Source organism: Aphidius gifuensis, linkage group LG1, assembly GCF_014905175.1.
Source record: "Aphidius gifuensis isolate YNYX2018 linkage group LG1, ASM1490517v1, whole genome shotgun sequence".
NCBI lineage: Eukaryota > Metazoa > Arthropoda > Insecta > Hymenoptera > Braconidae > Aphidius > Aphidius gifuensis.
The window spans coordinates 1,819,057-1,832,105 of NC_057788.1; the positions used below are offsets into that span (position 1 = coordinate 1,819,057).

The window sequence follows — 13,049 nt, forward strand, 5'->3', positions numbered from 1 at the left end:
TTGTTAAATACCAACTAAAATAAATATAAATAGAATTTTTATTTTCATTGATTTAATATTTTGAAAAAAAAAAACCTATACTTTGAGAATAATTTTTTTGTTTTTTTTGTTTCTCAATAAACAGTGACACTGTGTACACAGAAACCACTACTACTGTAACTTTGTTCACACTTTATATATGAACTACGAACAAATATTTACCAAACTCCCAATTTCATTTCACTCCTCTTGGTTTTCATTAACGACATTTTGACCCATCCCTATTACAAAACTACCCTTTGTATATTTATCTTTAATTTTTCGTCAAGTTATATTACGTATTTTGAATACATATTATTCTATATATTATAAATATTATACAATAAATTACAAAAGTTAAAATTCAAGATTAAAATAACCTTAATCAAAAGTTCGATATTAACTCTTTTATCCAGTAAATTTATTCTTCATTACTCTAATTTATGGAATATTTATAATTATATTTAAATATATAAAATTTATATTCCTTAATTTCTGTATACATTTATAAACAACTTTGTAAATATTAATTTTATTTTTTACACCCTTAATCACAGAGTTATCTCAAATTTATGTGGTTTATTTTTCAAAGTTTTATAAAATTCAAATAAAAAAGTTTTATATTTATTTAAATATAAAACTAAATATTTATTTATTTATTTTTTCATTTTGAATTAACCACCATTAAATAATTATTGATTCAATAGAGTAAATAATAGATTAAATTTATCTATTGAATTTTTTTATTATTTATAAATATTTATTTCATTTTTAAAACCAGACAAGTTTAAAAATATTTTTCATTGAATTATTATTTATTTATTTATTGTTTGTTTATTTTTGGAATATAGATAGTTTGGCATCTTGCTGACCTACTTGGATGACCTAAATTCATTCAAGACCAAGTTTCCTTAATGTTTGCTATCACTGATTCAAAAGTACAACAGGTAGTAGTTTGATTTTAATAAATGCAAATTTAAAACAATTGTTATTTATATAAATGGATATACCAATCAAATCGTCGTTGATTTTCTTTTTTTTAAAAAACTCTTAAATTTACATAAATAAAACAAATTGAATATTTTTATATGCAAAAAAATTCAAAAAACCATACGTATGAATGATAATTTAACAAATAAACATGAGATAAAAATTGAAAAATATAATAAAATTAAATATAAATATATATAGAATTAGCAAATTTATTTATTAGAGTATGTAGTATAAATTTTATATTTATAAATAAATTGATAATAATAACGATGATTAATTATTTTAAAAAATTTTCAATCCAAATTGAATATAAAATAAATAATTTTTTTTTTCATTCAATCGTTGAAATTATTGTTTTTATTTATTTATTTATATTTTTAATTAAAATCTATTAATCAACAATGCTCAGGTATTTCAAGACAAAAAAAAAAAAGTACTCTAGATTAAATTGAAATTGTAATTAACGATTTGAAATGAGAACTTTCTCTTTGTCATTTGTTGGTAATTTTTTCTTTTATTTTTTAATTTTAAATGATTTTTTTATTCAAGGTAAATGTCGATTTAATTTTATTCACATTTAACATTATACCTTTTATCTGATTTCAATTTTTTATCTTATAAATCTCGAGTGGAAAATTTTATTTATAATTTTTTTATTTTTTCTTTTCAATATGCTTCAGTGAAAATGAAAATATAAAAATAATAAAAAAAAGTAAAAAAGGCAACAAGTCGATGTTTGCTCAAGTTTTTTATTTATTTATTTTTTTCTGGGGCCTATATCGATTCACCACACAATACTTGATTTTTACCCGTGAGCTGTTTACCAAGCCAATCGTTTTGCCCAAGCAAACTTTCAGCATGATATTTATTTTTTTTTTTTTATATAAGAAAGTTATCGAAATAAATTGGAAAAAAAAAAAAAACAATTATTTTATTTATTAAAAGTTTGTGAAAAAAAATTTATAAATAAAAAAAAAAAAAAACATATTGATTAATGAATTTGGAATAATTTATATCCCAATGAAATATGGATTTTTTTTAAAAAATAAATTGCACTAAGTTTGGCGAGACAGATGATTCACGTATATGCCTTGAGCAATAATCTTTCATGAGATTTTTCAAGTATGATATACGTTTTTTTTTTTGCATGACAAATATATATTTTCACCTATGGCAATAAATTTTTTATTACCCGCATATAAAGACTCTATAAAATAACAATAAAAAACCAGACTTTAAAAAACCGTTTGATTTAGTAATAATTTTTATTTTTGACGTAAAAATTTTATTGTTTTTTTTTTTATATTAATCATTTTTATCTTCGACATTTCATGACTAACTTAATTTAAACATGATTTTTCACAAAACTGATATGCTGACGTTGAATATCATGTTTAATAAATATTAAAAATAATAATAATTATTATAAATTTGAATATTAAGTTTCAAGAATCTATATACATGTATAAATTTTACAAACATTAATAAAATATTGTAGGGTTTTGATAAATTAAATTAAATCAAATTTCATATATGAATTTATAATAAAACAAAGAAAAATAATAGTGTACGTATTATTATAATGTAAAAATTAAAAATAATATTTTAAAAAATTTTTACACGAAAATTAAATTCTATTCATAACAAAGGAATTTGAATGAAGAAAATTAAAATTGAATTAATTAAAACAAAACAATTGGAGCATCTTATTATAATGAATATTAAAATTAATAAAATTCAAAGTTAATTGGTAAATTAAATTCAACAAAAATCAGGCAGATGAAAAAAAATTATTTATCATTTTATATTTCAATTATCATAATTAATTATTGATAGAAAAATATTTTGAAAATAAAATAGAATAAACGAAAAATATTATATTACATTTTATTGATTTTTTTTTAAAACACCAATAACTGGAGCATCTTATTTTAGAAGTTTAAAAATTGAGAAAATTTACAAAGATGTAAATTATGTTTGCCAAAAAGTAATGACACAAAAAAAAAAATATGTATTTATATTTTAATAAATGAAAATATTTATCATTAAAAATTAAAAATAAACTAAAAAAACCCGAGTGACATTTATAATTAAAAGGTGTATTGATAAATATTGATTGTTAAAAGCACTAGAGCTTTTACAATTTGATACAAGTATGGCCACAAAGCAAACCACATAAGATATATGCATCTATATATTTAGAAAACCGATCAGTACATGCTTTGAATTTAGTGGAATGAGTAAAAGTCGATCAAGCTCCGATGGTCGTTTGTAATATTATCAATAAATATATATATTGTCAGCGAACCAATGTAATAAACATGTAACTATAAATAGTGTTAAACCACAAGCCCATTAATAGCCAAAAAATAACAAATTTATCATCTTAAAAAAGAAAAATATAGTTAATAATAAATTTCAGTTAAATATTTTACTTATAATAATAAATTCATAGAGTAAAAATAAATAAACAATAAATTGATATTTAATATTTTACTTGTAATATCAAATTTCGAATAAAAAATAAATAAAAATTGAAATGTAAATTTTATTTTAAAAAATATTTCAATTTACTGATGCAATAATTAAATAAATCATAATAATTAAATTGAAAAATTGATATTAATTATATAAATTATATTGATTTTAAATTTTAAATAATAATTATTATTATTCATTTAATTAAAATCATTGATGCTTAAAAAAATTCAATGAACTGTATTTTTAAATGATTTACTTTTAATATATAATTTATATTAAAATAATAATTATAATAATTCAATATTGATATTATTTTTGGTTATTGGTTTTTTTATTTTTGTTATTTTCAACATGACAGAGACATAGCCAAACTAAATATTTTATGTGACGATTGAAAACACTTGACGATAATTTAAAACAACATAAAAATGGAATTGACAATTTTTTTTTTTTTTTATATAAAAGCACACGATGTGGATAATACTAATGGCTTTATGATTCATGATGAGTTTTTCATACAAATTGCAAATCGTTTTGATGATAATGAAAAAAAAAAAAAAAAGGATTTTAACAAAAATTAATTTTCAAATTGCTTATTAATTATAATTATGAATAATTTTTTTGATTTAATATATATTTTAGCTTTAGCCAAGTTAAATGAATTATAAATAAATTATAAATAATTTAAATGTTGTTTTTTTGGACGTGAATCTAGTGAATGTCTGACATTGGTTGACTTGTACTACTGAAACACTTGCTGTCGGGTTAATTTTTCATTGCTGATTATTTTTTGAATAAAAATTCTCAAGTATGAAATATGATAATACTCACTTGAACATTGAGTTTATGATATTGATGTTATTTAATAATTTTTATAAGCTTTTAATATGAAAATTTATGGAATTAAATTTTGAGAATAACGATGTTATTGACTTGTAATTCTGAGATATTTAATATCACGAGAATGAGTAGTAGCTTCTTCATCGTTTCTATGATTTCATTCAATTTTATTTGAATTTTAAAAAATTCTCATGTTTGATAATAGCATAGCAATATACAAGAGAGAAAAAAAATAAAATCGTTCAGCCAACGACGTTATAAAGTTTTACGTATCACTTCTAACTTTTTTTTGTTCTTACAATAAAAAAAAATATATTTAATCATAAATAATATTGAAAAAATATTGTAAAATAATAGCAATTATTTTTTCATTTTAAAATTTATTTCTATTTTATTATCAAGTTAATTTTCATACTGATTATTTATCATTTATTTTATCTTGTTAAAAATTGGCTATAATATTATATTTATAAAAAATAATGAATAAATAAATTTCTATATTTTAACTGACCCATATTCAAACTATACAAAATAATAATTCAATTTTTTTTTTTTTTGTTATTTCTATTTTATTTTCGGAAAAGATAATTGCTTGGGTGAAGGCGAGTATTCCTTTTTTTTGTTTCCAATTTACATCGGACTACTCCGTTGCTTATTACTATTATTTTTCTGTTTTTTTTTTTTTTCATTTATATTTCGTATTTTTCCCGCTTTGTTTTTTTATTATTATTTTTGGAGCTTTAGGAAAATAGATTTGAAGTATTTAGGGGTTTACTGATGTTTACTTTTGTATTTATTTATTTTATTTTTTCCCTCATTTGTGTGGGTTATTTTTTTCCTTTAGCCCTGGAAGAGGCACGGGTAGTGTACATATATCTATGTTGTGTGCCACAGTGTAGCATATGGGCCACGCGGCCAATCGATAGAGCAAACTGTTGATTCTGGCCAGGACATCGACTGTCGACTACTGTACTATACATATATAAAAATTGTACGTGTATTTATCCAATATTTTTTTTATCACATATTCTCATAAACTCCAATGAACAATTTTTACTTTTTCAAGTGTGACACACACTTGAAAAAAAAAATAAATAAAAAAATATAAACACATATATCCTTCAGGCAAAATTTCATTATCCCAATTTATTTACTTTTTGTCTTTTTTTTTTTTTTATGTATGTCTATAAAAAATATAAAACATATCTTGTATTTTTATTTATTTATTCATTTTATTATCAATTTTTTTTTTTTTTTTTTTCATATACCCCTAGTTGAATTTTTTTTTTTATATTTTTGTTATGCACTCAAGTATTTTTTTATGTCGTTTATTTTATCCTGAACTTTTTAAAATAAATAAATAAATAAAAATATGGTTAACATTGTAAATCTTTTTCTCGTTTTTATCATGTTTCATTTCAAGTTTTTCCACTCGAGCTCAACGCCTTCGCATTTATTCTCTCATGTTTAAAAAATAAAAAAAAAAAAAATACTATTCTTTTTGAATATAAAAGTGAAACATACGATGTAACTATCATCCAGTAAATACGAGAATAAAAAAAAATAAAAATAAAAAAAAGTACAAATAGGGGACAAAAGCTGAAAGCCTCCCCATGCATTGAGAAGGTAGAATTGCCCGCACAGAGAGAAGACTATATCCAAAATCGATGGAGCTTAAACTCCTGGACCAATGTTAGAACCCCCCCTTTTTTTCCACCCCCTTCTACAATTTTGTATTATTATTTTTTTCTTTTTTTTTTTTTGTTCTATACAGTTGTATATGAAACTTTGAGTATTATCGTTTTCGACGTCACAATTCACCACATCAATTGACAAAACAAAGAATAAGGAAATAAGGGATAAAAAAAAAAAATCATCCCTAATGCTTAAAATATAAACTCGTCATTGTTACGAGATTAACCTAGATATAAAAAAAAAATTTCTAGTTTGTATTATAATATTTATCGTATGTAGACATTTATTTTATCACTCGTGCAATAAAAATAACACGAAATTTAAATAAATAAATAATTTACTAATTTTTTTTTTTTATATATTTGGAAAATATATAATAATAAATTTAAAATAAAAAAAAAATAAAAAATGAGTTTTAATGGAGTTTTGTTGAGGCCAAAAGTTCAACGGAAAATCCATTTGACCTAATAACGAGAATTTTGCTTGCAGCCTTGTCTTTCATTCACTGAAATATTTAGAATGTAAGAAAAAAAAAAAGTAATTTTTTTAAAAAATACTTCAAAGTGTAAAATTTGTCTTGGTAGTAGATAAGGGTCCGTCAAATGTAAGGGGAAAATAAGAAAAGTATATAATAGAAAAAACCTAAATAAAATGAAAAAAAAAAAAAAAAATCATATTGTTAAAAATATGTGCTTTGCTAAGCCGGATATGAAGGAAAGTCAGCCCGGGGATTTTCAGTGTTTGCGCATCAGAAGCATCGAATTTCTCAGAGAATTTTCTTTCGTTTGAAAAAAAAATATAATAAGTCACACGAAAAAGCGTAGACTTGTATCTGCATGCAAGAAAAACCATCAAATTTATTTGTACATTTTTCTCTTTTAAAAATGTGACATTTAAAAAAGCCAAAAAAAATTAATTATTTTTTGAATTTTAGAGAAAATTTAAAATAAATATTTTATTAAATTTAATTTTAATAAATAATTATTTTAAAATGATGATGCTTTGAATAAAATTTGTTGGATTATTTTATATTTTTTGTCAATTAAAAAATAATTAATAATTAATATAATATTGGTAATTAGTTTATGATGGTTTAGTAAATGTGGTTTATACATGTACAAACCAATATTAAATTTTACATATTAACATGATTGTAATATTGCAATATCAAATATTTACCAGGGTCACAGAAATTACAAAATTTATTAACATCGAAATATTTGAATTAATACTGATATTAATGAAAATTATTTACACAATATTCCATGCTGTTGATAATTAAATACAATCTTTAATGAATAATTGCTTTCATTGAAATATTTGAAATATTTTCAAGTCAAAATTCATTTTATTTGTAAAATTTTTGTTGATTAATTTCATCATGAAATTGTTTGATTTATCAATGGTATCAGTTGTCTAAAAAAACATAATTTAATATATGAATATTTTAATTTTTATAATTAAATTCAAAATTTAAATGAATTAAATTTAAATTTCCAACAATTTAGTGATGTGAAACCACGTGCTTCTAGCAGTTTCTACGAATTATCATGCAAAAAAAAAAAATAGTAAAAATGAAAATAAAATAATTCTGTGCTTGACTGGTATCATCTACCCTTGACGCACAAAATTTATGAATCTTTTGTTATAATTTTTACAACTTTAGAATAACAATGAGTTTAAATTTTTATCATTTTTTTATTTTTATTTTGTAATTCTTTTTATCTCTATGACGAATTCCTTTGTGTTACTAATTTTTTACATACCGAGTTTTTTAAAAGCTGTAAAAGTTTATTCATATCCGTAATTTTTTTTTATTTTATATGACAATGTGTATATAAAACTTTTCAAAAATAAGTAAATGAAAATATTCTGTAATTTTTATCTTGATATAATTTTTTTTTTTTTGATATTTTATATTTTTAATACTAAAATTATTTGAGGTAAAAAAAAAAATAATTATCCATATTTTAAATGAATAAATTTACATTAAATTAAAAAAAAAAAAATAAACAAATCACATACACAATGGTTTATATTTTAACTCAATTTAAAATATATTATATTTTCAAGTATACACTAAAATTTCAATTTGTATAGAATTTTAATGACATATTTAAAATGTTTTATAAAAACATAATTTTTCTGGTGAATATTTTTATAAAATAATAATAAAACAAAATTCAATAAAACAGTCATTATTTTAATGACATACTCATAGTGGATTAATTTAAAAAAAAATTAAAATTCCCATTGATAAAATAATGCTTGAATTTTTAGTTTCATTTTTGTTATTTTTAATTATTAATTTTTTAAAAATAAAATTCAGTAGAAACTTTTTAATGAAACTGTGATTTCCATGTAACTTTATAATATGTAAAGAATATTTTTACGTTAGTAAATTTAAATATATAAAAATTTCATGAATTTCAATAGCAGTACAATTTTGAGATGCATGTACTCAATCGACTATGGTCATGAGCTTGCTAAACACAAAGGCCTTTGAACGTTCATTCCAGTAACTCAAATTATTGGAATACATACAAGATGTACTGTAATCAAGCCTGATACATACTCAAAGCAAAACCAACAAATTTTCAACGATATACAATAAAACATTTATTAACTTTTCATTTGTTTACATTTCTACATAAATAAATCAAAAAATTTGTATTTTAAAATTCATATATACTTTATAAATAAAATATTAAATTTTTTACTATATTTTTTTCGAATAATTTTAATATAAAATGTTTGCACTTGTATTATTTTTACTTTAATTTTTTTTTTTTTTTCATTCACTATTTTCTGTTTTATTAAAGTCAACAATAACCTAGTGTATATATGTGTACAATCTAGGTTGAAAATATTCATTTTACCATTCTCGACATTTTGTCATTTTTATGATTCTATATTTTTTTTTTTTATTTATTTATACTTTCATTCTTTTATTTATTATTTTACGAAAAAAAAAAAAATTTTTTTTTCTTGCTGTTAACTAGTTTCGAGTATTAAAATTGAAATACTGATTTTTTTTTTTAGATTGAAAATTTTTTAATATAAATAAATGTCAATATTTGAAAAAAAAATATTAAAAAATTGAGCTTTAGTTGTTTTTTTTTTATTTATTAACGTGTATGAATATTTTTTTTACTGTAGAGTTATTATGTTAATTGAAAAGTATGTGTAAATATTTTAAAATACTTTGATGTAAAATAAAAATCAAATCAACATGATGAGAGTATTAAATGACCATAATAATGATGCATTCAGAATGTTTCTTTTTAAATATAAAACACTAACTCACACGTGTGTGAATAGATTATTTATCAATTAATGAACAAACAAAAATTCAACCTCAATAATATGGCAGAATATTTTGACACTACTCGAGTTATTTGATGAATTTAATATAATTTAAATTGAGCTTAACAAAACCGATAGTATTTGTTATTTACATGGATACATTTAAACAAGAGTATTGAAAATTAAATAAAAGAAAAATTTGATTAAATTATTGATTCGCTTCAAATGAAAATCTGAATAATTAATCAAACCAACAATGTTTGGTGTTTTATTTTAAATTTAATACATGATGAACAAATAGCTCATGAAATTTGTTAAATAACTGTGGTTGATATTCAATTTTTTTTATTAAATACACAAGTATCGATTCTTTTTTTTTTTTAGTTACTCTGAAATAATTTTATTAATATAAAATTTTGTTTTTTTTTTTTCTATTAAAACCAATATTAAACTTTTATCAAACTTATAACGAAAACTATCTCATTTGTGGTATTTAAATATATAAAAGTTGACAAAAAGAATTTTTTATTAATTCCTGGAAAAGTTTAAAAAATTAATTTATCATTTTTAAATTTTTAATTTATATATTTGATGGTTTTTATTAAATATAATCCTATAATTAATCCTGTAATTTTTTTAAATTATATATCTGTATTTATAACTTAATTATAAACAGAAAAAAAAAATGTATCATGAAATGTTCTTAGCCATAATGATGAACAAAAATGGCGAAATTATTAAACTATATTTTTTTTTCATTTTAAATATAATCTTTTATATATTTTTGTAGTCGATTTTAAAAATCAACAGATAAACGAGTTATTAAAAAAATTCACCTGCAAAATTTCTTTGATCGAAATTAATCCAGTAGAAAAAAAGACAAGACAAGTAGATGACTAGTACACTGATAATTTGAATACAAAAAAAAAAAAAAAAAAAAAAAAAAATTTAACGTGTTGTTTAGAGGTACAACCTGTATGTAGTGGGGTCATTGATGGTGAGTGACAGGTGAAGAAGAAATATAAGAGTGAAGGAAGAGAGAGAAAAAGAGAGATAACATTGACAACAACAGGGTGAAGGAGACACGATCGATCGATGTCATCTTCTTTCGATTCCGGCATACTGATGAGCGAGGGTGGCTACGCGACTTGCTCCCTGGATGTAGATTCCCCGACGCGAGTATTTCCAGGTATGTAGGATACGCAAAAAAAAAAAAGATTTGTTTAAAACAAAAACAAACAAATTCATCCATAAAATCATCGATAAATTTTTTTCACATATTTATTATTTTAATTAAAAATAAAATGAACACCCGCAATATTTGAAACGTAAATTGCAAAAAAAAAATGAATAAATTTTTTCATTTTTACAATAAAAAATATAGATAATAAAATTCCCATTGTTGAAATATATATCGATGAAATTCCTTTCACTCAATGTTAAAAATAAAACATAAAAAATCTGAAATATTTCATTCTAAAAATATAATTTAAAAAAAAAAAAACCAACAATTTCTATAGAGGAGAAAAATAAAATTTAACACGTGCTAAACATTATTATATATCGAAAACAAATAATAGAAAAATAAAGAAAAAAAACCAATAAACAAATCAAATAAAAGTAGTTTGAAAAAAACAAACTCATTGGTATTCGAATGATGTGAGACAGATCGTTTCAACAGTCGTAGCACAATCGAATAAGGGTCGATTGACTTCTTGCCAAATACGTATTGGGGTGGGTTATAATATATATTTTCTATTTTTATTTTATATATAAAGTAATATATATAAATAAAAACAAAAAAAAAAATTAGTGTCTTGGTTATTTGTGGGTTGTCAGTAGCTTTCAAACTCAAACAAATCGAGAATTTATTTATATAGTTAATAGTAAGTTTTAGAGGATGCCTGTTGCTTGTCTATTGAGTTTACAATTCTGGGAAAATAAATTTATATCTATGAATAAATATATATCAACAAACTCTGCTTAACTTGAATTTACTTTAGACAGTAAAAGTTTAAAGAAAAAACTACATTGAATAAATTCAATTTAAAAAATTATCTAAAATGAAATTTTATTTTTTAAATAAAAAATTAATTAAAATTTATATAGTGATAGAAATAATAATTTTTTTTTTTTTTTCTATTGAATATTCAATTTTATGTAAAATTTTTCTTTTTAATTTTATTTATATTCATGGAATTTACTGAGTATACAATTAATTAATTTATAATTAAATTTTAATAATATAAAATTTAAAAAGAAAAATTTTTATTTTTTTTATAATATATTTAACTTTGATAATCCATCCCTTGAGATTGAGTAAAAAATATTATCATAAAAAACTTTGTTTTGATAGAGTTGATAAAGCCAAGCTAATATAATCTTCAAGTAATCATCCTTTTTCATTTTATTTTTAAATATAAAGTAATTTTTTGATATTGAGAATGAAATTGTCTCACGTAGACAACAAAAATTTCGAAAACGATTGTTAAAAAATTGCACAGTTAATTGCCAATAACCCAGTGAAATTGAGTTTTTTTTTTCAACTTTTTTTTATGATACTAAACTAAAATAAAATGCACATTCAAAAACCAAAGTTAATTATAAAAAAAAAGAAGGTAGCTTTTTATATTTTTATCATTCATCTAGTTTACCGATGCCAAGGTGAATTATCAAACTAATAAAATTAATAATATCATTACTCAATAATCGATAAATTATCCTCATTTTTTTTTTCCAACTCAATAATATCAAATAACTTTCAAATACGTGACCATAAACACGCATAAAATAAGTTTTTAAAAAAGTAATAAATTAACAAATTACCTTTATAAATATTCCACAAAAATTACCACTAACTTATTTATCATAAAACTTTAAAAATAACCTGATAAAAATTCCCAAAACTTTTTATAAAACCATAAATAGCAATTTAAAAGAATAAACAAAATAAAACACCTTATGAAAATCCCGAAAATTTACAAAAAGAAAATTAAAAAAAATATATAATCTTTAAAATATTTATGGAAATTTATATTTATCATTAAATATTAAATTTCTGAAATTTCTGAATTTTGTAATTCGTCATTGACTTGCCCAGATACACATTGTCATTATATATTCGTTATATGGCAAAAAAATCCTTTCAAATTACCACATTTATAAAAAATAAAAAAATAAAAAAAAAAAAACAATTCACCCTCACACACCCTCACACAATCATTGATATAATTTTTTTTCTCTTTTCTTCATAAAATAAAAACGTTCTGATACATTAAAATATATAAAAAAAAAAAAAAAAAATAAAAATAATAATAGTAACAACGATAACAGTAATGAAATGTAACATAACACCCTTATATATAAAATAATTCGTTGAATAATTTATTGTATTCGTGTTATCAATAGTGCGACTTGTCAGTCATAATAATAATAATTAAATTAACTAGAAAATTCCATTAAATTATGACATAAATATTGATTAAGGTTGATGTTAATAAAACATCAGTAAATAAAATAATAATATTAATTAGTTTAATAATATTATGATGGAAAAAAATTGAGAAAAAAAAATAAATATTAATAAGTTTATAAAATATTTTAATATTTTATTTTAATACTAAAATTGATAAATAGATTTTTTTTAAATTTAATTAGTTAATTGATTATTATTATATTAATATTAAATTGAAATGTTTAGATGCATATGCGTATAT

General features: G+C 20.5%; 1 protein-coding gene across 1 annotated transcript in view; it reads left to right on the forward strand.

Moving 5' to 3' along the window:
• LOC122847820 overlaps window positions 1–13,049 on the forward strand; it is a 51,607-nt gene that overhangs the window by 9,070 nt on the left and 29,488 nt on the right. The window contains exon 2 of the mRNA XM_044145677.1: window positions 10,298–10,522. Coding sequence (XP_044001612.1) covers window positions 10,429–10,522 — 94 coding nt within the window. The 5' untranslated portion in view covers window positions 10,298–10,428. The remainder of the gene's footprint in view (window positions 1–10,297; window positions 10,523–13,049) is intronic.